General features: G+C 54.9%; 2 protein-coding genes across 8 annotated transcripts in view; one reads left to right on the forward strand and one right to left on the reverse strand.

Moving 5' to 3' along the window:
• Positions 1-286: 286 nt before the first annotated feature.
• STK25 (serine/threonine kinase 25) lies at positions 287-11833 on the forward strand. 2 transcript variants are annotated; one of them, XM_084892618.1, is made up of 12 exons: positions 287-416; positions 804-925; positions 5999-6229; positions 6858-6914; positions 7398-7506; positions 8216-8373; positions 8455-8640; positions 8964-9109; positions 9358-9472; positions 9638-9709; positions 10872-11008; positions 11271-11833. In XM_084892618.1, exons 2-12 carry the CDS (start codon positions 896-898, stop codon positions 11308-11310), a joined length of 1281 nt encoding a protein of 426 aa, XP_084748744.1. In that variant the 5' UTR covers positions 287-416; positions 804-895; the 3' UTR covers positions 11311-11833. The 2 variants fall into 2 exon arrangements, with proteins under 2 accessions (XP_084748744.1, XP_084748743.1); XM_084892617.1 differs by having other exon boundaries at positions 296-478.
• Positions 11834-11925: 92 nt separating this feature from the next.
• Positions 11926-25469, reverse strand: part of FARP2 (FERM, ARH/RhoGEF and pleckstrin domain protein 2) — a 94969-nt gene continuing 81425 nt past the window's right edge. Inside the window, exons 18-28 of one of the 6 annotated variants that reach the window (XM_084892581.1) lie at positions 24760-24997; positions 21584-21714; positions 21014-21082; positions 20358-20447; positions 15619-15639; positions 15327-15409; positions 14400-14518; positions 14031-14194; positions 13119-13226; positions 12813-12964; positions 11926-12577 (exon numbers count right to left, since the gene is read on the reverse strand). In XM_084892581.1, coding sequence (XP_084748707.1) covers positions 12511-12577; positions 12813-12964; positions 13119-13226; positions 14031-14194; positions 14400-14518; positions 15327-15409; positions 15619-15639; positions 20358-20447; positions 21014-21082; positions 21584-21714; positions 24760-24997 — 1242 coding nt within the window. In that variant the 3' untranslated portion in view covers positions 11926-12510. Of the gene's footprint in view, positions 12578-12812; positions 12965-13118; positions 13227-13249; positions 13911-14030; positions 14195-14399; positions 14519-15326; positions 15410-15479; positions 15640-20357; positions 20461-21013; positions 21083-21583; positions 21715-24759; positions 24998-25469 lie in introns of those variants that run through there. The other 5 variants (XR_014795767.1, XM_084892582.1, XM_084892583.1 and 2 more) reach the window with 5 other exon arrangements.

A 25469-nucleotide genomic window follows, 5' to 3' on the forward strand; every position in this document is an offset into this window, starting at 1 on the left:
AGAGGAGGAGCGGTGGGCGTGCCCTACTCCACCAGCGCCCAGCCTGGCCCCACCTCCAGGACCCGGCTCCGCCTCCAGGACCTGGCACCACCCCCGCCCCGCGGCCTGCCGGGAGATGTAGTTCACAGCCGCTTAGAAAGCCGGACTCGGAGTCCCAGCGAGCCCCGCGGCGCACCTGCGGGCCCCGACACCGTTTCACCCCATGGCCTGCCGGGACTTGTAGTCCAACTCCAGTGGACGCCTGGGCCCGGAGCGAGCGGCGGGACTCGATGTCCCAGAGAGCCCCGCGCTGGGCTACAATGCCGCGCTCCGCCCTCGCTGTCGCCTCGGCCGCCGGCCTTTCTTCGGCCGTCGCCGCCACTGCCGCTGCTTTGCGGGCTGGAGGGCCCGGTGTCCGGGGCGAGCGAAGGCAGCGGGTGGGAGCCTGCGCGGGCACTGCGGAACGGGCCGGGGGAGGCCGGGATGGAGCCCCCCGGAGGTGGGCGCGCTGCCGGGCGAGCCCGCGCCTAGGGCAGTTGGGGAGGGGGCCGAACGGCGCGGGGAGTGGGGCTGGGGAGGAGGGCACCGGGGGCGGGGTCCGGTGCGGAGGAGCGGGCCTGAAGGCTGCGCTGGGCTGGGAGCTGAGGTGGGAAGGGCCTCAGGGATGCCCGGGGTTGACAATGCCCGAGCTGCTGTGTTTTTCCCCCCAGTGTCTCTGTCTCTCCCCCAGCTTGTTCCCAGATGGTCGGAGGAGGGGGCGGCCGCCTGGCCTGGGGAGCCGTGTGTCCTGAGTGGGATACTGAGCTGGCCTGCTCTCTCTCCAGTTGACTGAAGCGAGCGAGCCGGGTTCCAGAGCCTCAGGCGGAATCCAGGGGCCTCCTGGGGCTGCGGCGGATGGTCTGAGGGCCGCGCAGACATGGCTCACCTCAGGGGATTTGCCAACCAGGTGAGGGTTGGTTTCTGGGTTGTGCGCGCGCGTTCGCTGGTCCCCTGGGGCGAGAGCACTGACTGCAGAGTCCGAGGTCCCAAGGGGACATCTTATGGCGCCAATAAGTATCTCTCGTACATCTGGGGTTTCAGAGGAGCCCTCCCCTCCAGGGTGTGTGAGATGAAAAGAGGAGCCTTCAAGGGGAACCTTGTGATGTACATGTGTGGGCGGGGGAGGGGGCAGTCCTCAGGAGCTGCTCTGGGTGGGAACAGGGCTGCCTCGGGGTGGAGGCAGAAGCCCACAGGCCTCTCACAGGGAACCACTTGAGGTCAGTGGCAGGTGTGCAGAGACCTGTCTCAGCAACAGGGCGGGGCAGGGCGGGAACCTGGATCTGCAGGGACAGCGAAGTTCAGAGTCCACACTGGAGGCTGGGCTGTGGTCATTCTGTCCGTGTTGGGCTGGAGGAGGGACTCTGGGGGACCCCTCCCTGATGGGCAATGAGAGAGGCTGCGAATGTGATGAAGCAGCTGTCGTGTTCCAGTTGGCATGTAGAGAAAGCAGAGGACACCTGTGTGAGCATTTTCATTGAGGGGAGGTGGAGAAGGCTGGTCTGCAGAACCTGGTTTGCCCAGGCTAGGAGTGCTGACCTGGGCGCTGCCTTCTGTCTGCTGTCTTTCTTCTTTGGTGGATTGGTTCTTGTATTTTGTGGCACCGACTGACTTTGAGGGACCCTCTGTAGTGTGCCCAGAGTTTGCCTCGAAAGAGGACCTGCTGTCGGTGCCAGGAAGGGGGGTGTGCATGGGGACTCATGGTCTGGACCTCCTCCCTTTTTGTTATTTCAACGCAAATGTGATGTGATGCTGATTTGGAGTGGAGTAAACCACCTGGTGGCAGGTGTTCCTCTTGACGTGCTGGCCTGGGCTAATGCAGGCCAACTGCTGCAGTGTTGGGAGGAGCTCTGAGAAAGAGTGATCCTGCTGCTTGCACCATGTGGGAATCCATGGGCACAGAATGCAGGAGGAGCAGGAGGCGTGTGTCTGTGTTCGGCCAGGGTTCAGCTCCAGACACAGGCTCCTTGGAGAAACCTGGAAGGCCACATGCAGCTGCTGGGCAGGGTATCGGGGTCCAGCAGTGGTCACAGATGGGAACCAGGGCTTGCTGACTGATGCCAACAGATTTTTCATTCATATCTGACATTGCGTATTTGGTAAAATTACATGACTAATGCTGGGAGAGAAGTCTGCCTCCAGCTTATTTTTAAGAGCTATAGGAATAGATCCTGTGGGTTCCAAAATGAGAAAGTGGAGCTGTGAGCTGCCTCTGTACCCATGAGCTGATGGTACTTGGTGCTCGGCCTGGGGTGTCCAGTCAGATCCAGGAGGGAGGGCGGGTGCAGACGAGCTGAGAAAGGGACCCCAAAGGAAGGAAGCCCCCTTTGTCCTTTCAGGGGCAGAGAGACTCGGCCTTTGTCAGTAGCAGGAAGCCTGACAAGACTGTTTTCTCTTGAGGAGCCCCCTACAGCCTGTGCTCCTACGCTGCATTTCTCTTCACCTAGCTGATGGCCACCTGCCTGCAGGGCCTCAATGGCTGTGGGTGGTTACTGGCTCCTCTTATTTTGTGGGGTGACACTAATGGCAGGCACACTGCCACATGGTGTACCCAGATCTGATAGCACCAGGGCTGACTCGGAGAACAAGAGTCTTGACCGCCAGTTGAATGACCTGAGTGATTGTCCAGACCCGTGGCCGGCAAACTGCGGCTCTCGAGCCACACGCGGCTCTTTGGCCCCTTGAGTGCTGCTCTTCCACAAAATACCTGGGTGAGTCTATTTTGAAGAAGTGGCGTTAGAAGAAGTTTAAGTTTAAAAAATTTGGCCCTCAAAAGAGATTTCAATCGTTGTACTGTTGATATTTGGCTCTGTTGAGTAATGAGTTTGCAGACAACTAGAGCTTGAACTTTAAGGTACAGAGGAACCTCCTGATTCAGTAGGTAGGGCGTGGGGCCTGAAGGTCTTGATTTCCAACAAGCTTCCCAGCAGTGCAGACACTGCTGGTGCGTGGGGCACACTTGGAGTGGCGAAGGGTTAGAGCACTGAGTTCGATCTTGGGACTTTGGCTAAGAGTGGTCACCACAGCCATTATCATCTTCCTCTTCTCCTTCCTGTCCCCTTTTCTTTTCCCTTCTATTTTTCCCTCTTCTTCCTCCTTCACAGCTGTCACCACCACCTCAATATATTGAGCAGCTACCACGTGTTCCATCTCTAATCCTGCTGACAGCTGTAAAAGGTGACAGATCTTCTGAGTCCGGGGTTTGTCTGGGTATATCTGATGCAGCCTGGGCGTGTCTGAGTCCTTAGGCATCTATCAGCACAGCTGATGTGCATGAAGGCTTGGCGCTTTTTGTTTCTGTATCTGAGCCCACAGAGGAAGGAAACCATTGAGGGGGCCTGCAGAGGGGGGTGGAGGAAGATACAAGTTTGCCGACGACTGGTCCAAACCACTACATCCCCTAGAAGGGCAGCCTGGGCCCGGTGGGGAGCTGCTCGCCTTTCCTCCACCCTGGGGGGGAGTGGTCGTCCCTGATTGCTTGTAGGGTCAGCATCATAGTCTGGACTATGCCTGTCACACCCTAGCAGCTCAGTTGACTGACCTCCAGAGTATGAGAGTTGAGGGTTGGGGGTCCCCTTCCATATTGAGCCGGAACCCTGGCTTAGGGACACTCTGAATTCTGCTCGAGCTGACTGGGATTTCCTTTGGGTGGCTGCGTGGACCAGATTCAGCTCTGGCTGGGTGTGCAGGGCGACACTGTTCTCAGTGGAGCGGAGGGTGTGTTATCAGCAGAGGCCTGAGTGTGGTTTGGGGTGGGGGGCCGAGAGCTAGAAGGGCAGTGGTGACAGGGTGCTGCCAGGCCTCAGTCCCCCCCTGGGTCTTCGGCCACCTTAGGAGAGGACTGTCCTTGCAGTGACAGAGGTCGCAAGGTCAGGGCACCAACTGGACTGTAATCACTGGGGGCTGGGTGTCTTACAGGGCTGCCCCAACATGAGCTGGGGCTGGGGGCAAGTCTTCAGGGCACCATTAAGCTCTGTGGAAGGCACTGTGGGTCAGTGGGGGAGGAGTGGGCAGAGAGGGCCCTTTCTGGACTACGTACATTCCACACGTGGCCAAGGCTGAGCAGGGTGCATCGAGGTTCCCCACCCAGGCCAGAGCCAGCTTTTTCTCCAGCGGGAAGGAGTGTCATGTTGATTGTCAAGTGGTCAGCGGTGTGAGCAATGCATTGATGAGAGGCTATTCTCTCCACCTGGGGTTGGTCCTAATCTTGTGATCCATGACCCCATCTCTCACCTTGAAGATGGCTGAGCAGCTGTGATTTGAAGCCACACACCTGTTAGGACATGTGAAGCAGGAGGAGGAGGCTGGGGCAGGCTGGGGCAGCCTGGCGTGAGGGACCTGTGCTGCCCTCTGCTTTCACTGTCCTGCCCTTGACCTTGACTTTGGGGATTTCTGGCAGCAGTTGGCTGCACGCATCTGCGGCTCTCTTCCTCCACATGCACTGGACTGCCGTTTTCCGTGAGGGAGTGAGAAGGGCCTCATTCTTTAACTGGCTGAGTCAAGGTGCCAGTGGACACCCATAGGCCTGCTTGAGGCACCTGCCTGTGGCTGCATCCCCTGGCTCTGTCTGGCCTGCCTTATTAGCGAGGGCTCTGAATTGAGACCCTGCTGCTGGCCCCAGCCTCCGCAGTGCCTGCTTACCTATCACCTGCAGCTCTCTTCTGGCTTGCCTGGTACCCAGAATCATCTGAGGTCTGGGCCTTTGTGTGTCCCCTTCCTCCTGGTTAGGAACCCCAGGAAGGCAAGTAACTGGTAGTTTCTGATTGACATGTGTCTCAGTCTGCAGCAGGTTGGGCCAGGCTGGAGCTCTGCCCGGGGGTGAGCCCAGGTGAGCATGGGCGCCGAGAGGAGCACTCCCTCCCTGGGCTGGTGTCGGCACCTAGGCAGCAGTGTGATTTTTGTCAGTTACATTGGCCCTGGTGTAGGTGCTTTGGTCGGGTGGGGTGGCCTCTTCAGAGGGAGGGGTGCCCTGCAGGATTTGAGGTCTAGGGGGCTTGGAAACCTTTCTGCCTCTGTCCAGACAAGGCCGCAAAAGGACATGTGGTTCGTGGGCACCTGGCTCCTTCGTTACTGGGCCTGCAGGGCCGACCCTGGCTTTCTGAGAACATGGTCTGTGGAGCGTAATATTCTCAGGAGCCCAGGACGCCACATGGGCAGGAGCTGGGGGGTGCCCAGGGTGGTGCTGGCCAGCTCTCTGTTGTCGCTGTCCTCCACGCAACCCCCACACGACCTCTGAGCCCCTCTGCCAACCCTGTCCCGGCACCATCTGCACTAGCAGCTCTGTACCTTTCAGGCCCTGTTTGTGTTTAAATCCGAGGGCCATGTGGGCAGTTTGCTGTGACACTGAGTGTCCAGGGTCAAGCTTGGCGCTGGAGTGAGGGTGCAGCTTCCTGAGGGCTGCGTGGGGTGGTGAAGGGAAGCCCTTTCTAAGGGGGGTGGCTGCCAGGTGAGTTCACGCACGCTGGGTGTTTTGTTTGAGAGAATTTTTTAGAGTAGTCTTAGGTTTACAGGAAAATGAGCAAGAGGTCTGGTCACTCCCCTGGTGTTAGCATATTATCCATATCTTGCATTTATGTGTTTGTTAAAATTGATGAGTCAACAAGGATACATTATTAACTATGCCCATGGTTTTCATGTGGTATTATATCCTACAGGATGATATCACTGCCTAAAATCTTTATGCTTCACCTACTTTTAACCCATCTCTGTATCTCACTTGGTCCTCCCCTCCGGTGGGGGTGGGCAGTGGGTGTGACCTTTGTGGCCCCTCCACGTGCTCCACGCCTCCGCCCCTTGGCTGGAGCCAGGCCTCTGTGCTCTTTGAGGATCTCCCTGTGGAGGGTGCATTTTGGTTTCCTGAAACAAAAGGGATGAAAGAGGAAACTCAAAAAGACCTGGGTGAGCTGTCCGCTGCTGGCACATGGGATCCCCACGTCCTGCAGAGCTGCCTGCGCTGACGGGCTGCCTGCCTGTGTTCCCGCAGCACTCGCGTGTGGACCCCGAGGAGCTCTTCACCAAGCTGGACCGCATTGGCAAGGGCTCCTTCGGGGAGGTGTTCAAGGGCATCGACAACCGCACCAAGGAGGTGGTGGCCATCAAGATCATCGACCTGGAGGAGGCCGAGGACGAGATCGAGGACATCCAGCAGGAGATCACCGTGCTCAGCCAGTGTGACAGCCCCTACATCACCCGATACTTCGGCTCCTACCTGAAGGTGTCTGGGGCAGGGCCCATGCTCAGGTGGATGCCCAGGGTTCCCTGGGGCTGGGGCTAAACCCAACAGTCTCTGCACCTGCCCCGTATTGGAACAATGGGGAGGAGAGGCATGGCCTGACAGCGAGCATGGTCACAGCTTCACAGTTGAGCAGGCCCCCGAAACAACCACCCAGAGGGTCAGGCGGGCGTTCGGAAGGCTCCTCTCATCCTGAGGGGGAGTCCTGGGAGAGGCAGGGCTTAAGGCTGAATCTGGATGGGCTGTATGACTCCCTGGCTGGGGTAGCCCCTATAGGATGGCATTTATGAGGCCCCATAGCAGAGCCCGGTGCCAGCTTGGGGGGCCTGCCCAGGGCACACTGTGTGGATACATCAAGGTCAATGCTAGCTGGGCAGCCGTCTTCCCAGCCTAGTTTTTGATGGGCTGTTGCAGAGTAGACTTGGCTACTCTGCAACATGTTCCATCTGCAAAGCTGCTGTCATAGGAGTGGGATGGGAGGGAGCCGGGTAAGGCTGCTGGATGCCTTGGAGGGCTCCCCACAGGCCGGAGCCCTGCCTGGGAGTATGTCATGGGGCCTGGGGAACCCCCTGCTGACTACCATGTACTGACCGGCATTTCTTGGTCCCAGAGCACAAAGCTGTGGATTATCATGGAGTACCTGGGCGGCGGCTCCGCACTGGACCTGGTGAGGTGTGGGCCGAAACAGTGGCAGCTTGCCAGGGAGGACCAGACCGAAGGGTGCTCTGGGGTTGTCCCACCTGTGTCCCTGGACTTCTTTCCTACTCTATCTTGGCCGACTAAGCCCAAATGAAGTGCTATTTTTAGTCCCCACTGGTTGGTGCTGAGGGTCCTGGGCATCTTCTGGCCTGGGGAGGGGGCAGAGGGTTAGTGTCCCCAGTGATACGGGTTAGAATGTGCTGGGACCCCATTTTCATCGGCTACCTTTACAGTGAAGGTGAAGGTATTGTATGTTCTCTAAAAACAGCCTCTTGACCCACACCTGAAACCTTATTTCCAAAGTGGTTAATGGAGTAGGGAGCCCTACTGTGCACAAGGTCACCCTCCCCTGGCGGTTGAGCCGGGGCCTTGGTGACGGGTGGTGTGGAAGGAAGGGCAGATTGGCCTCGGTGGAGGGAGTCTGAGGTCCTGCTGTCCGGTCTGTGCACAGTTGAAACCGGGCCCCCTGGAGGAGACCTACATCGCCACGATCCTGCGGGAGATTCTGAAGGGCCTGGACTACCTGCACTCAGAGCGCAAGATCCACAGAGACATCAAAGGTCCCTCAGGGCACGGCTCCTGCCTGGGCCCCTGAGCTCCGCGACACTAGAAAGACCAGGGCATGAGGTGGCAGGTTGATATGGGCACGTGGATGGCGGTGCTAGGCATCTGGGATGTGGGGACTCTTGTAGCCCAGTGCCCACTGGAACCTGAGCATGGCCATCAGCTCGGTTGCCAGGAAACACAGCCAGTAACTGGTAGAACTTAGCACCACATTTCCATATGGAAAAACACCTACTGTGCGCCTAGTGTAAGAAGGGACCCTATTTAAGCCAAAAGTGTACATTGTTTGCATCAGGTGTGGGCCGGTCCTCTGAGTGTCTGACTGGAGACACTGGGGAGTGAGGGAACCTGCATGTTCGGTGGTGGAGTGAGGGGGAGCTCTGCCGGTTCGGCGGTTTGGGAGGAAAGGGCAATTGCTGTGTTTTGGGGATCTGTCATAAAAGGCAAACTAAAGCGGGTCCCGGGGCTGGGGCTGGGGGGCTGCACAGGGTGGCCCCTGGCTTGCTGGCACTGCCCTTGGGCCTAGAGATCTGCCCCATCTCTAGCCTGCTGGGTGGAGGAGAGACAAGACGAGGTCCCAGGGACGGCTCTGCTGGTGTCCCAGGAGGCCAGGTGGCTGCCAGCAGGCACTTCTTTTGCAGCTGCACATAGGGTGGGGGTCTGCATGGCTCAAAGGGTGACGCCCTGCCGTCCTGTGTTGAGCAGCTGCCAACGTGCTGCTCTCAGAGCAAGGTGACGTGAAGCTGGCAGACTTCGGGGTGGCGGGGCAGCTCACGGACACGCAGATCAAGAGGAACACATTTGTGGGCACCCCCTTCTGGATGGCACCCGAAGTCATCAAGCAGTCAGCCTATGACTTCAAGGTGGGCACGGCAGGCATGAGGGTGGCTGCAGCAGGGCCCAGGGTGCCTCTGGTGGCAACTGTTCTTTGTGGCTCTGTCCAGGCCGACATTTGGTCGCTGGGGATCACAGCCATCGAGCTGGCCAAGGGTGAGCCTCCGAACTCTGACCTCCACCCCATGCGTGTCCTGTTCCTGATCCCTAAGAACAGCCCGCCCACGCTGGAGGGCCACCACAGCAAGCCTTTCAAGGAGTTTGTGGAGGCCTGCCTTAACAAGGACCCCCGCTTCGTAAGCCTTCAGGCCCCTGGCTACATGGGGTGGGCTAGGACCGTTCCAGTCCTCTGGGAAGGTCTGTGGTGGGAAATGGGAGGTGACAGGGCCCTAGGCCCCTCCTTGTTCAGGGTCTGGGGAAGTGAGGGTTTTGGCCCGGGGCAGATAGTAGAGCCCAGCCCCAGCTTCCTGGTTGCCCTCCCCTGAACCCCTCACTGGGTCCTGTCAGAGCTTATGGCCAGGCCCGTTCCCAGCCTGGCTGGCTGTAGTCCAGGCGCCAGGAGTTTGAAGGACGAGCCCAGCCATCCCTCACCCTGTGATGCCTGCCCACTCCCCTGCAGCGGCCCACCGCCAAAGAGCTCCTGAAGCACAAGTTCATCACGCGATATACCAGGAAGACCTCCTTCCTGACCGAGCTCATTGACCGCTACAAGCGCTGGAAGTCCGAGGGGCACGGCGAGGAGTCCAGCTCTGAGGACTCGGACATGTAGGTCTGCTTGTCATGCAGGGCTTCTGCTCTGGGCTGTGACGTGTGAGGGGTCCCTGCTCCAGGGCAGGAGCTTGGGTGCTGGTTTCTGAGGAACTTGGTGGCCACCTGGCCCCTGCAGCCTGAGCAGGGCCCCTACCCAGCATTTAGGGCCGTGAGGATGCCTCAGAAAGTAGTGGGGAGGGGGTGCTTGGGTTCCCCCTGAATCCTGGCCCTCAGGGCGCTCTTGACTTCATTCTCCTCTGCAGTGATGGAGATGCTGAGGACGGAGAACAGGGCCCCATCTGGACGTTCCCTCCAACCATCCGGCCGAGCCCGCACAGCAAGATGCACAAGGGGACGGCCCTCCACGGCCCCCAGAAGGTGCGGGCCCCCAGGCCCTGGACCTGCATGTGCTGGGAGGGTACCTTGTGCTTCTCACATTCTGCATCTCGAGGAGGCTGGGAACGGGGCCAGGGTGGAGCACACCTGCCCTGGGCACCCACTTGCCTCTGCCCTGTTCACCTCGCTGTGGCCTTGCTTTTGCAGTCTGTGGAGCCCGTCAAGAGGCAGCCGCGGTCCCAGTGCCTGTCCACGCTGGTCCGGCCTGTCTTTGGAGAGGTGAGGGCTAGGCTGGGGGTTCTGTGGGGCATGGGGCTGCAGTGCCCAATATACAGGGTTCCAGGTCCCTTGGAGTTGACAGTGGTCTAACTGTTGGCCAGGGTTTGTAGCAGCAGGACAGGGAACAGCTGAGACTGACTGCCCTAACATGGTCCTCTCAAGTCCCCGCGCCTGCCCTTGCCCTGCTGGGGACCCCAGAATGGCTTTGAACTACAAACATACAGGGTGACCAGAAGCATCCTGAGGTCTAGTTCTTGCTTCATGGCATTGACCCTGTATCTGTGTCACCTGCCGATGGGAGTATGATGCAGCCGAGAGCCCTCAGAGTGACCACTTTCTACCCTGGAGTGAAGGCAGCACCTGGAATCCAGGGAGGGGGACAGGATACAGCAGAGTCTTCCCGAGGAAAGTGGGGGCGTCTGGACAGGGCAGAAGCCTGGAATTCGAGGGAAGGAGGTTGGATGGAGCTGGTTGTCATGGACCCTGCGGGAAATTATGAGCTCAGCTTAAATACTTGGATTAGAGGCTGGGCCCCACGTGGGGCAGGGCCTGGGGATGCCTCAGGTGTTGGAGAGGCAGGCAGGACTACCATATCCCAAGCTGCTTGGAGCATGTGTGTGTGTGTTTATTTGCAGGGGGTTCGGGGGGAGGTCAGTGAGCCCAGTGGAGAGGCAGAGCCCCACCCAGGCTGGCAGGGGCATCCCTTAGGGGTCCTGACCCTGTAAGCTGGGCCTGAGGTCTGGGCTGCCTGGTGGAGTGAACTGGGAGACATGCAGGCTCTTCCTCATATGTGTCAGGTGTCAGGATGTGGCAGGGAGGGCCATGTTGACCTGTTCCTAACTGCTCCTGCCAAGTCAGCGGTTCCCGCAGCATGGAGGCTGAGGGGGGTCAGAGCAGGTGGTCTGGCTGTGCAGTGCACTCTGGGAGTTAGTTTCTGGGATGTTTTCTCAAGTCTGTTGGATCTGAGCCCTGAGCTGTCACTTACAATTGGAAGTCCTGTGGTTAGCTGGGCCTACCACAGCATGGGAGGCTGGTTGTACCCAGCCATCCTGGCTTTCTGGTGGAAGGACCGTGAGTGGGGCCCCCAAATGCAAGTCACAGGAGAGGGCCTGAGGGTCTTCAGTGTGAGCCTCTGACCAGGCGCATGGTGGTCTGTCCACAGCTCAAAGAGAAGCACAGGCAGAGCGGCGGGGGTGTGGGGGCGCTGGAGGAGCTGGAGAACGCCTTCAGCCTGGCCGAGGAGTCCTGCCCCGGCATCTCTGACAAGCTGATGGCTCACCTGGTGGAGCGGGTGCAGAGGTGAGGGGGAGCTGGGGTGGGACCCCAGGACGGGCTGTAGGGGTCACTCTGGAAGAGGATCTCTGCCTCTCTTCCTTTCTGTTTTGTAGCTTCAGGGCTGGAGAGAGGAGGGTGGTCTTTCCTGCCAGTAGTGGGCTACAATGGGCGGTGCCCCCTTCATCTCCCAGCCTGCTCTGTGCTGCTGACCTCAGCCCACGCCACCTGGTGGCTGCCTGTGGGCCTGCACTGGAGCCTGGGTAGTGACAGGGCCTCTCTCCTCTAGGTTTTCACACAACAGAAACCACCTGCCGTCCACCCGCTAAAGCTGCTGTTGGTGCAGAGGGGAGAGAAGGGTCCTGTTTTGAGCTCTGTACAGACTGCTGACTTGGAACCTCTTGTGGGACAAGGCCCCCCACCCTGTGCTGAGGGCTGTCCGCTTCCATTTCCTCCCGGCCTGGCTGAGGTTACCTGGCAGCAAAGACTCATGGAGAACTGTGCAGCCTGGCGGCGGCAGGTGCAGCCTCCTCAGCTCCCCTTGGCATAGCCGCCCCCTCCTTGGGCTCACAGGATGGTGGCCACTGGAACTGAGGTGGGGAAGCTGTTGGGCAGATCAGCCTTCTCCCCACTCACCCAGGCCCCCGTCCCCACCCAGGGCCCACAGTGGTGGTTGATTTGCCTTGTGGTGTTGGGTCGGGTACCGTGTCTTCTCAAAGTAAGAGTGTCAGCCAGGATGTTTCTTTTGTTTAAGAAAACCGAACTTCCTTGTTTCCCCTTATACTCTGAGGTTAAGGTGTTAGTTTTCATAGGATATTGAGAGGCTTCTGTCACTTTCAATAAAGACCTTAATGAAGACGGACTGGTGGTGGGTGGGGATCCGGGCCAGGCAGGGTCTCGACAGCCCTGTCTCCCCCTTGGAGTGACCCGAGACTGAGCAGGCAGGCGAAGAAAGATGCCCTTTATTTTCAGCCACACGCACAAGCAGGTGTACCTCTTCTTCCACTTGTTAAGAAAAACTGGGTACCAATAAATTAGAGGCCCTCGCCCTACCAGGGCCAAACGGGACTTTGGTTTCCCCTTCTCCGGAGGTATGTGAGGTGGGCACCAGAGTGGCTTATGCTGGGCTTTTGTGCAGCTGTGACCTGAGGCTTGTGCCTTACCCCTGGTTGATCCAGGCTGAAGGACAGGGCAGCCAGGCCCGGGTACAGCAGTGGGTGATTCGGAGCCACCCTAGTTCCTGCTCAAAGCCATTCTCAGCAGGGCCCTGTTCTAGAAGAGGAGAGGGCAGGTGAGCACCAGCTTGGTGCCACCCTGGAGCTGGACCTGCATTTCCACTTTGGTGTTCTTGCCAGGGCCCCACGGGGCCAACGGACTGCACTGGGTCTTCCAGGGAACAGAGTCCTTCCCAGATGGCACGGTGAGGCCCACCCATTCAGCTGGTCCGTTGTCGGGAAGACTCAGGATGAGCAGTCGTGCGCTGACTGTGCTTTGCTTCCTGGGCGCTGTCCTCAACTAGGCTGAAGGCTTCATGCCTCCTCAGGGCCCCCAGCCTTTCCGGGCGAGCTGCTGGCTCTCTCAATCACCTCCATCCACCTGCAGAAGGAGTTGTCCCATCAGAAAGGCCAGGATGCCCGCTTGGGAAGGAAGGCACTTTCTGGCCACCTGACAGTGGGCTTGTGCTCAAATACCTTCCCAAGATGTGGAGGGAATGGGACAAGACAAGGCCAGTGAAAACCCAGGAAGCCATGTGCAGCCCTTTCTTCCCAGCACCAGGAACCTGCCTCCAGCCCCCAGTGGGAGCAGGAGTACTAGGCAGTCCACCAGTTACCTCCCAAATGTGTACTTGCTCTCGGCCCGGAAGAAGTAAACGTGAGATTTGAACTGCAGCTTGAAGACATGCTCCTTGTGGATGCCATCAGCCTCCCTGGGGACGCTCACACTGTAGCCCAGCAGGGGGAGGCTGGCCAGGGGATAGTCATCCTAGAAGGGAGCATGGTTCCATGGGGATTCCCCAGCCACCTCTCTCCCCCTCCCCCCCGGGTGGGGGAAGGAGATTGAAGTGAGAGAGAAGGGCATGGTGGGCCCTCCTCCAGTGCCACGGGCAGGCTCTCCGGGCCCTGGTAAGCACCCTCACCTGGTGTGTTTTGTAGAAGAACAAGCAGAAATTGGTGAAGACCACCCAGAGCTTCTGCCAGCCATTACTGTTTTTGAACTTTCTTAGCAGATAGCCTGAAAGCTGGTTCTAACAGGAAAAAAGCAAAAGTGCTTTAGTTAAGGTCCCAAGACCACAGCCCATCAAGAGCAATCACCCTCCTGGCTCCATCCTCTTGGGATCTCCTGGGAGCAGGTGTGCTCCCCAAGAATACAGCCAGCTCCCCCCCCCCCCTACAATCCTCACAAATGCCCTCGCACCAGGGAGGAAGCTGTAACCCTGGCCCAAGCTCAGCCGTAGGCCTGAGCCGCTCTTGTGCCGAGGTAAGTTGGGAGCCCTGGCCTAGGGCAGACCCCTCTCTGCAGTGCCCCCTCCTTTTGCACCCCCACCCTCCTTGGTACCACACTTCTTTCCTATAACCTCACCATGAGGAACACAGGCTCTGACACATCTGTGGCCTCCACCACCAAGCAGGCACCCACAGGATAGCACAGATGGCTGAGCTGCCCAGGCTCAGGGGACACTTCTGTTCACAAGCGCCCCTGAGAGGTGTGTGTGTGGGGTGCTCCTGATGGTGGAGGTGGAAGCAGCGACTCCTAGTGACAGGCCCTGTTGGGAGCACCCTGGAGACACCAGTTTCCCTGTTCTTCCCCACACACGTGGCTGAGTTTTTTCCTCACTGGGTTGCTCAAGTCCTGAGGGTGACTGTCACTCCACAGCTCTGGCAAAAACCCTGGGCTGCTGTGCCTGAGGGGACTTTTCCAAGCCAATTTCCTGCCCAAAGAGAGAGCGGGAGGCAGCTCGCCATGGCCTGGCCCAGGCCTGCTGCCTGGGATCCCCAGGGTCCCTTCCCCCAGCAAGCACAAGCTGAGAGGGTGCTCCTGTGAGTGATACCTCAACGGCTGCGCTATGGTCGGCTCTGGAGACACTGGTGTTCCGGTACCAGCACACGTGCACCGTGGTGTTGGCCCGGTGCTGGCCCTGCCCCTCCGAGGAGCTGTGGGTACCGTGTGCATCATCTTCCGACTCCTGCTCCACAGAGACTTCATCGGAGGGTCCTGGGGGAGAAATCGGGCATCTGCTCAGAGGGGATAGGACCACCCTGGCGAATGGAGCCCTGAGAGCAAAGGAGCTATTCCTTTGTGCCCAGGCCGAGAACAAAGCCCACCCTTCTACCTGGAACTTGAGCACGTGGGCTTAGTGGACAGAACAGGAAACAATTTATAGGAAAGCTTCCTCCGTGCAGGGGTTCTCAGAACTCACTGCGGGGGGGAATGCACACTGCGCCGCCTAGCAGAGCCAGAGTCGTGTTGCCACTGCTCTTCGCCGCTTCAATGGCATTGTTCAGGTCATGCATCCACTTCTCCTTTTCCAGCTGAGTGCTGTGGGGAGAGGAGGGACGGGAGGGAGGGCTGAGGCTCAGGGCCTGCACAATCAGAGGGGACAGGAGGCCGGGATGCCTGTCTCAAGGGATCAAAGGATGATCAGGAATGCTGCTGCTGGTGGCCCACCTGCACCCCTCTGTGAGCTGCCAGGGGCAGGAGGAGGGAGGGCAGCACCTGTGTGTGGACTGGGGTTCTCTACAGGGTAGTTTTCTTCTAAAACAAGGTTTTAAAAAGTCTCAGGTACAAGATTGGTTGCTTCCTGGATCATCATTTCCTGGTGGGAGCTAGTGGATGCCTGCCTGAGAGGAGGATAAACTGTTGGGAGTCACTTGGCTCCTCCAGGGGAGGGACAGCACAGATGGTGCGGACAGAGGTCGGGCTGCCCCCCTTTGTTGATCTGATGTGGAACCAGGGAAAGTGGCCATTTGCCCCTGAGCTGTGGCCCATCAGCCTCGCTGCACAGCTAGGGGCCAGGATGCAGGTGAGGAGGGGCCCCAGCCTGGCCGCCCTGTCATTCTGCCACTAACCCGCTGGCACTGCGCCTTAACTTGAGTGTGCCAAAAGCTTGTGCCCCTGGAGACCGACAGTCTTCGCAGGCCTGTTCTTGCCGAGGGCCATGAACCTGAGGCGCAGGAAGCCGCTTGGCAGTGCCTCCCCACCCCGGAGAGCAGTGCCCAAGGGGCACACCTCACTCCGAACTGTGGGGATGACACTCACCACTCAGAGGGAACTCTGGCTCATGGCAGGGAAGCCCCTACTCCTGGCTCGCAGGGCCCACTGGGATCCAGGTGTGAAAGGTTCTTACCTGGCTGCCACCACGATTGTTTTTTGAGCTGCATAAATAGTAAAACAGTGTGGAACGGACCACTCACTCTTGCTTTCTTCTACCTGTGGGTGAAAGAAGAGGTAGAAGTCTGGGCCAGGTGCGGGGCTGGCTGACACAAGCTTGAAGCATAACACAGGTGATGTGAAAATTCTGTGCTGTCCAAGTCTACGCTGACTCTACAGGGGGCTATGGGAGGCATAAGGGGTCCCCAACCATGGCACCTGCCACCCAGGTGGGTAAGCTGTGGGCCACAGGGCACCCAACTACTCACCGGTGGGTCCAGTACTATTAGCTGAAAATCAAGCACAGGAGAAAGTGTTGAGCATTATCATTATTAAATAGGGAGTTGGACAATTCATTTTATAAACTTGGTACCAAAACCTAACGAAGTTAGATTCAAAAAACCAATACAGAGTAATCTCAGTTATAAATAACTAAATGAAAGAACTTAAATATTCCCAGCCAAGCCTAAAAGCAGACAGAAACTATCCTGTGACCAAGTAAGGTTGTTCTAGGAATGTAAGGATGGTTTGACATTAGGAGGTGATAATAGCAGTAACTTTGTCACAACATCAAAGGGAAAATAGTGATCATTTCTCTAAATGCTCAAAAGAACTTTGCTAAAGTCCATGATGTTATTTCTGATATTTCTTCAAATCAGAAAGAAACTTAACATGATAATGGTTCTGTTTCTCAAGCCAAGAGTCATCATCCTTCCCTAGGTTCAGCCAAATTACACATCACCCCATAGAAGAGACAGCTTCCCTGTGCAGGACCTACAGAATGCCAACCACGGAGCCTTACATTGGACATACAAAATCTAAAATTAACATGAGCAATGACCAGTAGCAGGAGGTTGTGATGCTGTTAGTATTCTCCCAAGTTAATATGTAATTTTAAAGTTAATTGCCATATATCACTTCCATCAACAACAGACCGTATATATGACAGTGGTCCTATGAGATTATAATAGAACTGAAAAATTCTTATCACCTAGTGGTTATAATGTCCTAGCACCGTGGTCGGCAAACTGCGGCTCTCAAGCCATATGCGGCTCTTTGGCCCATTGAGTGTGGCTCTTCCACAAAATACCATGGACTGGGTGAGTCTATTTTGAAGAAGTGGCATTAGAAGAAGTTTAAAAAATTTGACTTTCAAAAGAAATTTCAATCACTGTACAGTTGATATTTGGCTCTGTTGACTAATGAGTTTGCCAATCACTGTCCTACTGCAACACATTACTCATGAGTTTGTGGTGATGCTGGTGTAAATAAACCTGACACCAGTCATATAAAAGTATAGTAATACAGTTATGTATAGTATGTAATACTTAATAAACTATGTCACTGGCTTGTGTATTTAATATAATTTTCATCATTGTTTTAGAGTATACTCTTTCTATGATTAAAAAGCAGTTTATTATAAAACAGCTGTGTTACATTGGCGGCACCCTCATATATCTTGTGTTTACCGTCTCAATGTCATCATTTTTTCTTGTGCTTGATTTAAAATCGTGTTTTATAAATTGAGGGTAGCCTCAGTGTACAGGGTTTATAAAGTCCACTGTTGTGTGCAGTGATGTCCCAGACCCTCACGTTCACTCACTGCCCACTGACCCAGAGCAACTTGCAGTCCTATAATCTCCATTCATGGTAAGTGCTCTATTCAGGTATACCATTTTTTATATTTTTTCCACTTTTATTTTTTAATACAGTATTTTTATAGTATCTTTTCTATGTTTAGATACACAAATAACATGGTGTTATAGTTGCCTACAGCATTCAATACAATAACATGCTGTGTAGGTTATAGCCCAAGAGCAACAGCCGTATCACACAGCCGAGGTGTGTAGTGGGCCGAGCCATTTAAGTTTGTGCAGGTTTGCTCTGATATTCACATGACAAAATCACAGCATGGCACATTTCCGAAACACATATCCCCATCATTATGTGGCATATGACGGCAATACAATTTCAAGAGAAATCTCAATGGTGTTTTTTGAATGAATCTGTCCAAATTATTAAAAATTTTACTGGAAGAATTAAATACATAAAAATAGCAAAAAAGTTTTTTAAAAAGGAGGACAAATGAGGGATGAAACTTATTCTCCTGACAGTGACTGTAACATATTACACCCCAAATTAGAAGAGCGTGGACTGATGAGAAACACACAAAATGCCCAGAAAGAGCCCAAGTGTGAAAACAAGGGCTGTTTTTATGGTCAAGGTAGCTTTCGAAATCAGAATAAGAAGGGTCCAATGAATAAGGGGAAAACTGATTATATGGGCAGAAAATGAGTCCCAATCTAATAACATCCAATGAAATAATTTAGGTAGATTAATTGAATGAGAAAAATGACATCATAAATGTACCAGAAAACAAGAAGTCCCCACACCATGGCACAAGGTGCCAATATAACCTTGGCATCGGAGGGACTTTTTGAGCCCATACCAAGGTCAGGAACCCTAAAGGAAAAGATGGCAGATCTGACTACAGAGTCTTAAGTTCACTCCCTCAGCAAGACTGTGCCACAGACTGTTCTAGGAACAAGACAAACACAATCCCTGTCCAGATGGGTTTCAATTCTACAAGGTAAAACTAAACTGCGGGCAAAGTTAAAAGGTGTTACTAGATGGGGAATGCTTTTCTGAGGGTTGGCTTGCCTCTTAAAAACTGTCACAAAAGTGCATGAAAAGCTAACATCATGGAGACCAGAGTGATAGATATGAATGCCTCCTAGAGGGAGTGCCAGGAAACAAGGACCCAGCCAGCCTCACTGACATCCCAGGGCTGCTCCACTCGCCAAACTGGAAAAGATGAGGGTGAATCCCCAGCGCTCCCCAGGCCGTGCAGACGGTGCAGCCTCAGATGTGCTCAGTGGATGGTCCACTGGTGCAAGTGCTCCGACAGCCACGGAGCAGCAACACTCACGGGAAATGGCACACTGCGTCCAAACAGCGCCTTTTGGGATTTATTTCAAGGATGTGGTTGAGGTGTGGAGAGGCACACAATGGTGTTATTTCTAATTCTGAAATGCTAGATGCAGCTGGAATGTGCAGAATAGCGAATTAGTCAAGTCAATGGGCCGGCTCCCCACTGTGCGTTCATCTCCTCTCACCTCCACTTGAGGAGGAGGTGGGAGCACAGAGGACACAAGGGCACGTTCATGACGCATCACTAAGCAAAACTGCAGGCCACAAAACAGCTTGGAAAAGTGAGTCCACTGTGGCAGCAAAATACCTCGATTGACACGTGAAGCTGGAAGGGTCTTTTGCAAAATTCCAACAGTGCTTATTGCTGGGTGGTAAAATTGTGACTAATTTTCATTTTATATTTTCAGTTATTTTTTTCTATAATGAAATTATGAAAACAGGGGTCTGCTTCCAGTAATGGCAGGTGAGCTTTTTCAAACTGATCCTCCTTGCTGACAGTGGAGGCACCCTGAGGGCCAGGAAAGGCAAGACACCCTAGAAGACGGGTGTGTGCAGGACTGCTCTGAGCTGCAGAAATCGAGACAGCAGGCCAGACACGACAGAGCAAGGCACGATCGATCCCACCCACAGACCCCTGGAGGGAGGCCTGGCGGGCCTCAGGGAGAGAGACTCGCTGCAAGCAGATGCTCTGGATCCGTGGCACCTCTGACCGTGGCCTCTCTTTACCGTTCCTACATGTGGGTTCCAGGCTGAGTGCACACTTACACGGAAGGCAAATGAAGGTCTCTCATCAGGCCATAGAAAGTACTGACCGCAAAGGAGGCAGCTAACAACTGGATTACATTAATATGAAGAATTTCTCTTCATCAGAATTACAAGTGTCATGTTACAGCTGGGACAGTAGGGATGGGGACACGCTGGACAAGTGCTCCCAGACCAGCAGGATCCCTAACAGCCCTGGCCAGCAACAGAGTGGAAGCAGAGGTGAAAGGGCAAAGGGCAAGCTGGATGCTACATAAGAGACTACTGCAGGGACCTCACACAGGACTCAGAGGAAATGAGCCAGGCTCCAGTTCACTGGGAGCTTCTCCAGCCCATAGCTTCCCCTCAGTGGTAGCATGTTTTTTATTTTTAACTAGAGGCCTAGTGCACTGCGGGGGGTGGGGGGAAATATGGGAGTGGGGGTGGTCCCTCAGCCCAGCCTGCACTCTCCAATCAGGGACATGCCCCTAACAATCCGAGACCTCTGGCTCCTAACCGCTTGCCTGCGTGCTGGCCTGGCCGCCCCTCCCCAACAGCCCCCCTGCTGGTCTAGTCACCCCCCAACTGTCCCCCTGCTGGCCTGGTTGCCCTGGTTGCCCCCTAACTGTCTGGAAGGAAGTCAGGCATCCAGAAGATATCCAGTCACCTAGTCTAATTAGCATATTACCCTTTTATTATTATAGATAATCCTCACCCAAGGATACCACGGATATATTTTAGAGAGAGGAAGAGGAGTATGTGGGAGAGAAATACATCGATTGGTTGCCTCCTACACACACCCTGATCAGGGGTTGAACTTGCAACCTAGATATGTGTCCTGACCGGGAATTGAACCCACGAACTTCTGGTATATGGGACAACACCCCAACCAACTGAGCCACCTGGCCAGAGCACATCTGACTGTATTAAAGCGGGGTGTGTATGTGTGTGTGTGTGTGTGTGTGTGTGTGATAACTAATGATGCCATGCAGGACCAAAATTGTCAATATAAAAGATACAAATCAAAGAAGTAGAAACGCTACAGTCTTAAGATGTGGGGGTTTGGTTTTGTCTTTCAAAACCTGTGTCAGCTCCTACCCCTCCAGCAGCTAAGTGGCCCCAGCGCCTGCCTGGGGTCTTTCATCACACTTCCCACTCTGGGGGGGGCAGGTGAACAGGTGAGTTGGGGGCTTGTCCTGCAGGTGCTGGTGGTGGTCCCAGGATTGAGTCTGAAGGGGCTGCAGGGCAGCTGTTTGAGCACCAAAAACAATAACCACAACAGATAGAAACAGACCAACAGGTGCTTTAAGGTAGCCAGTTGAATCCCAGCACTCACCAGCATGCCATGAAGCGGGAGGAGGCCCCGGATCCGGAAGTGGCTGGTTCCCGAGACTCCTCTGCTTGTGTACAGCAACATATCTGAGAACTGAGCCAGGCAGCTTTAGATAAATCATTTAAGAAACAAGTAACAGGGTTGGAACTGTCAGATGAACTTCAACTCTAAGGGCTCTATGGTGTTATCAAGTCTATTCAGCTTGCTGGAGATTTCTGGCGCAAAAGGGACTTTTATTTCATTCAGACAATTGTTTTTGACTAGAAGCAACAAGTAACCACACAAACCAGCAGACGTCCTTGGCCCAGACACCCCTCATACAGGCTGAAGTCTGGATCTAACTGGATATGAGGAAGAAGTGGGTGATAGGAAAGCTGGTGGCAGCAGGGACTGGCTGGGAGGGCCTCAGGTCCCAGAGTCAAAGCCGGAGAGCAAGACCCTGCGAGCTGGCAGCTTGGCAGGGCAGACACCCCTGCAGCCACAGGCACATGAATTCTCTAAGCGCTGGCTTTGCTCATCCACAGACAGAATCAGGACGGCCGCTGGCCTGGAGTGTGTTCTGTGACCCTCACTTGGCTCCTGTCTGACTCTGAGGCTGCCCACCTGGCCCAATGCGCTGACATAGCCCCCCCTAACACAACTGCTGCCCATCCACCTACCAGAAAGAACATTCTCTGCTGCAGGCCCTTCCTGGTGAGCTTGTGAAGGCAGCCCTCACGGATGAACTCCTGAAAGACAGCATTGAGGTCTGCATTGCGTGGGCCCATAGCCACCTAAGCAGACAGCACGCTGGGGGGGGCCAGGGCCTGGCTGATGTTACCATGTGTGCTTCTCTGAGCCCTTGGATGAGCCCCTCACAGCCCCATCCAGCGCTTCACCGGTGCCCTCCTGCCCCGATGTTCAAGGACCTTCTGCACCTTCTTGCCTTCCTCCTTCCTGTCTGCTCCTCATGGTCACCCGGGGCCGGTCTGGGTGCCAATTAACTCAGTCTCCAAACCATCTGCTGAGCACCCTACAACTGGCTGACTACACTAGGCTGTCATACAAAGCAAAGCGCACTGCTCTTATTGAGAAGCTTCTGGAAAGTTCAGCCATAGTGACGAAGCCATGAATTCCACATTGAGGAAAATTGAGTTGCACACGTTGAAAGGGTGAATTCTGTGGTATGTGAGTTATTTCTCAACCAAAACAATGAAGTAAACAGCTCAAAAACCTTTTGAGTCACTTACCCTGCCTGGAGCGATGAGGTTCTCTATGCCAACCAAGTCCCGCTGCAGCTCCGTCAGCTTCTGGAGGTTCTCCAGGCGGACGAGGCTGTGCTGTAGTATGGAGGTCACTTCCGTGATGACCTGGAGGGCATCTGTGTGGAGAGACCCCTCAATACCGGCACCAGGCCGGTGGGCACAGACAGCCCTGTTCCCCCCTGGCACCACTTTGCGATAGGAACTGGAATTTTATTTTTTAAAATCCTCACCCAAGGACATGCTTCTATCAATTTCAGATGAGAGAGGAAGGGAGAGGGAGAGAAACACAGATGCGAGAGTGAAACATCCATCAATTGCCTCCCATACTTGCTTTGACTGGGGATTGAACTTGAAACCTGGGTATGTACCCTGACTGACTGGTAATCAAACCAGTGACCTTTTGGTGTAAGAGAAGATGCTCCAACCAGCTGAGCTACAGTGGCCAGGGTAGAACTAGCATTTATTTATTTTTTATTAAAAATATTTTTATTGATTTCAGAGAGAAAGGAAAGAGAGAGAGAGAGAGAGAGAGAGAGAGAGAGAGAGAGAGAGAGAGAAACATCAATGATGAGAGAGAATCTTTGGTCAGCTTATTTCTACACAACCCCTACTAGGAATGAAGCTTGCAACCCAGACATGTGCCCTGACCAGAATCGAACTGCGACTTCCTGGTCATAGGTCAATGCTCAACCACTGAGCCATACCGGCTGGGCCAGAACTGGCATTTAAAAAGGCAGTTTTAATTCAAGGAACATTCTACTCCAACTCCACCCATAGCCATGGCACAAGCTCCTGCAGATGAACCAAAACTTGAATTTGTTCAGCCCAAACTACTGACTATCCAACACTCAGATGTGGTCAAGAGAAAGAACAGTCTTTCTTTGTAAATAATTAATGTTACAGGCAAAGCAGTATTTGTTCTTTAGGGAAAATCATTTACTGTAGTTTAAAGTCTAAATAATTTGCGCCTTCAAAGTATTTGCAATTTTCTCCTTGAATGGAGGTGCAGATGCTAATCTATAGTTCAAGCCAAGTTATGAAAATTTAGAATCAAGAAGGAAAACATATTCAGATGAAACACAAACTCAGATATTGAGAGTGGTCTTCAGAGACCTGACCAAGAAACACTGGGAGCAGCTGCTTGGCCAGATTGGCCCCACCCCCCACAAGCAGGGACCACATCTTCCTTGACTCCTTGTTTCAACCACTGATGGGGGCCTGCTGTCTTCTCATGAGGACCCGGCTGACTGCCTGCCCACTGCCCCTCGAGGTCCCAACAGGCACAGGTGACATCCACCCCACCCAACTCTGCGCCTTCTCAGCTCCAGCTCCATGAGTCTGGTCAGTGGAGGTCTGTGAGTGCTGGCTCCCCAGTACCTGCCCTGAAGCTTTAGGAGGATGAAGTCAGACAAGGGGAGATGAATTACTCATTCACAAATGAGCCATTATAAGAGCCCTGGTGATGCTGACACAGGGCGGACACCTGTAGTTGCTCTGTGCAGACTCCTGAGCTCTGGCCCCCAGGGCCCAGCTCAGATCTGAGTGACACACTGTTGGCAGAGACTCTTCCCTCTGCTTGTTCACTGGAGGCTGTCTGGCCCCACATGTCTGCCCTGGACGGCACCCAGTGTCACGTGCCCTTGGACACTGTGTATGGGGTGCAGGGCTGGAAGGCTTGACTGCCGTGTGGGCGCCACCTTGCCCTTGGGCTGGAACGAGAAGCTGCCAGATGCTGGGGATGTGCTTGGACACAGTACTACCCTGTGCCTGGGTCTCCACAGAACCAGCATGATGTTGACAAACCATCAATACACACTTAGCACCTGGCCAGCCCAGGCACAGCCCTTGGGAAACCCTTATGGAATGAAGGATAAAACTAAGATGCAAGGCCATCTTCTCTAAGCCCCAACCTAGAGGTTTCTCCTTTTGTCCAACAGGTTCAAGTTCAACTCTTGAGAAGACCGAAAGGGCTGGTAACATCTACACCCCAGGGGGCCTTCTTCCTTGGCCCTGTGAGTGGGTGGGTCGTGGTGGGAAGGGACTCCACCAGCTGAGCCCTCCAGAGAGGCTGAAGCAAACCCGTCCAGGTGCCAGTTGTTGGCACCATGTTGGGTCAATGATTTACAAAGCACTTCCACAAGTGCAGCCTCGTTTAGCTTTTGTGTCAGCCCATGAGATGGCTTTACTGATGAGGGACCTGAGTAGTGAGGGCGCCCGGCCCTCTCCATGGACCTGGCCTCCCAGATGTCCTGGAGAGGGGCCACCTCTCCTCCTAGCACTACCCCCTCTCCCCCCCGCAAGAAAAGGCTGGCAGAGGCCAGCATGGCGGCATTTTAAATGTGCTGCACTTTTTTTATTTCCCTGAAAATGCTTAGAAATATTTTTGACAATTTTGTCTTTTCCTTTGTAGCAAACATGAAACACTTGCTTTTAAAATGAAGACGAGAGTAATCCATTTTGTTTCTCATTCATCAGAAAGCATCTTATTTATACCCATTTATGACTATGGGAGACCAGCTAGAAGTAGTGCTAGTCTTTTATCTTACTTGTAATGATGATGGTGAATTTACTTGTAAAATCCTACAGTGAGTAACTGCATGCATTAAATTTATCCTACAACTAGAGGTGATATTGTAGGTTAAAAAGGTCAGGGTTTATCCTTTTGTTCCTTTCACACACACACACACACACACACACACACACACACACACAATGATAAAGTCCATCTATAACAGAAACTTCTAACAGGCCACCCCACCCTGGACCAAATGTTTGAGTTTTAGCGTCAAGGCTTGCAGAACAGAAATACCTCCAGGTAGCAGTCCCTCTAGGGGTCATTCCACCCCCACTGCACTCATGGGGGCTCCTCCCGGACGATCGGAGCCCTTCACTCGGTTCCGATTTGGAGAGGGAAAGGCAGTGGGGCTGGAGGGCAGCCCTGGCCTGTGCAGACCCAGGGCCTGCTGGCCGCTGTCAGCTGGGGAGGAGGGTGAGCAGTGCCAGCTCTGCCCCTGCAGACGTGGCTCTCCTGGGGGAGCGCACACCCTGAGCTTCCCAGATAAGGGAGTTGAAGCTGCAGGTTTGCCAGCTGCTCCTCCCTCGGCTCCCCCTGGCCCGGCAGCCCCACTCACCGCGGCCCCACTCACCGCAGCCCCACTCACCGCGGCAGTCGGCGTAGTCGTGGTGCCCGGGCGCGTAGTGCCCGCACAGCCGCTGCAGCAGCAGGCGGTAGTGCACCAGCCGCTGGATGGGCTTCAGCAAGAACGTGTTGAGAGGCAAGTAGCAGACTTTCTGGAGCTCGAACTCTTTGTACACGGTCTCCAGCTTCCTGGAGCGTTTGGTGGCCTTTTCCAGTTCTGTCAGCACCTCGTCGTGCCGTTGGAAGCAGCCGGTGAACTGCTGTGGAGGCACAGCGGGGGCTCGTTAGGTCAGGGCCCTGGACAGGGAGTCCAGCAGGGAGTGGCCGGTCTGGACGGCTCTCCAGTGTGGACGTCACACCCGGCTGGACACCCCGATGGGGCAGCACAGAGGACAATGGCCAGAGCATGCCAGCTGGTGTCCAGCCCCATCGGAGACTCCACCCCAACCCAACCTCTCGCCAGCAGGAGGGCACCCCCTCGCTGCTGACTGTCCTCAAACCTCAAGTGCGGGGAGGACCACAGATGAAGCGCCGAGGCCGAGAGGGCTGTACCCGCCTCAGGTGACAGCAGGGAGCTCCCCGCCTCGGGCGGGCAAAGCGTGTTCAACCCACTTACCAGAGAGGGCGGGTCACTCCTGACACCGTCACACACCAAGTGCATACATGTACGGGCTGGCAGTGTTTCAGTCATACTAAACTCAACTAGTCCCTACCTTCTAGAAGTTTCTAATA

Source organism: Pipistrellus hanaki (assembly GCF_964339955.1).
Source record: "Pipistrellus hanaki genome assembly, chromosome: 8".
NCBI classification, from domain to species: Eukaryota; Metazoa; Chordata; class Mammalia; order Chiroptera; family Vespertilionidae; genus Pipistrellus; species Pipistrellus hanaki.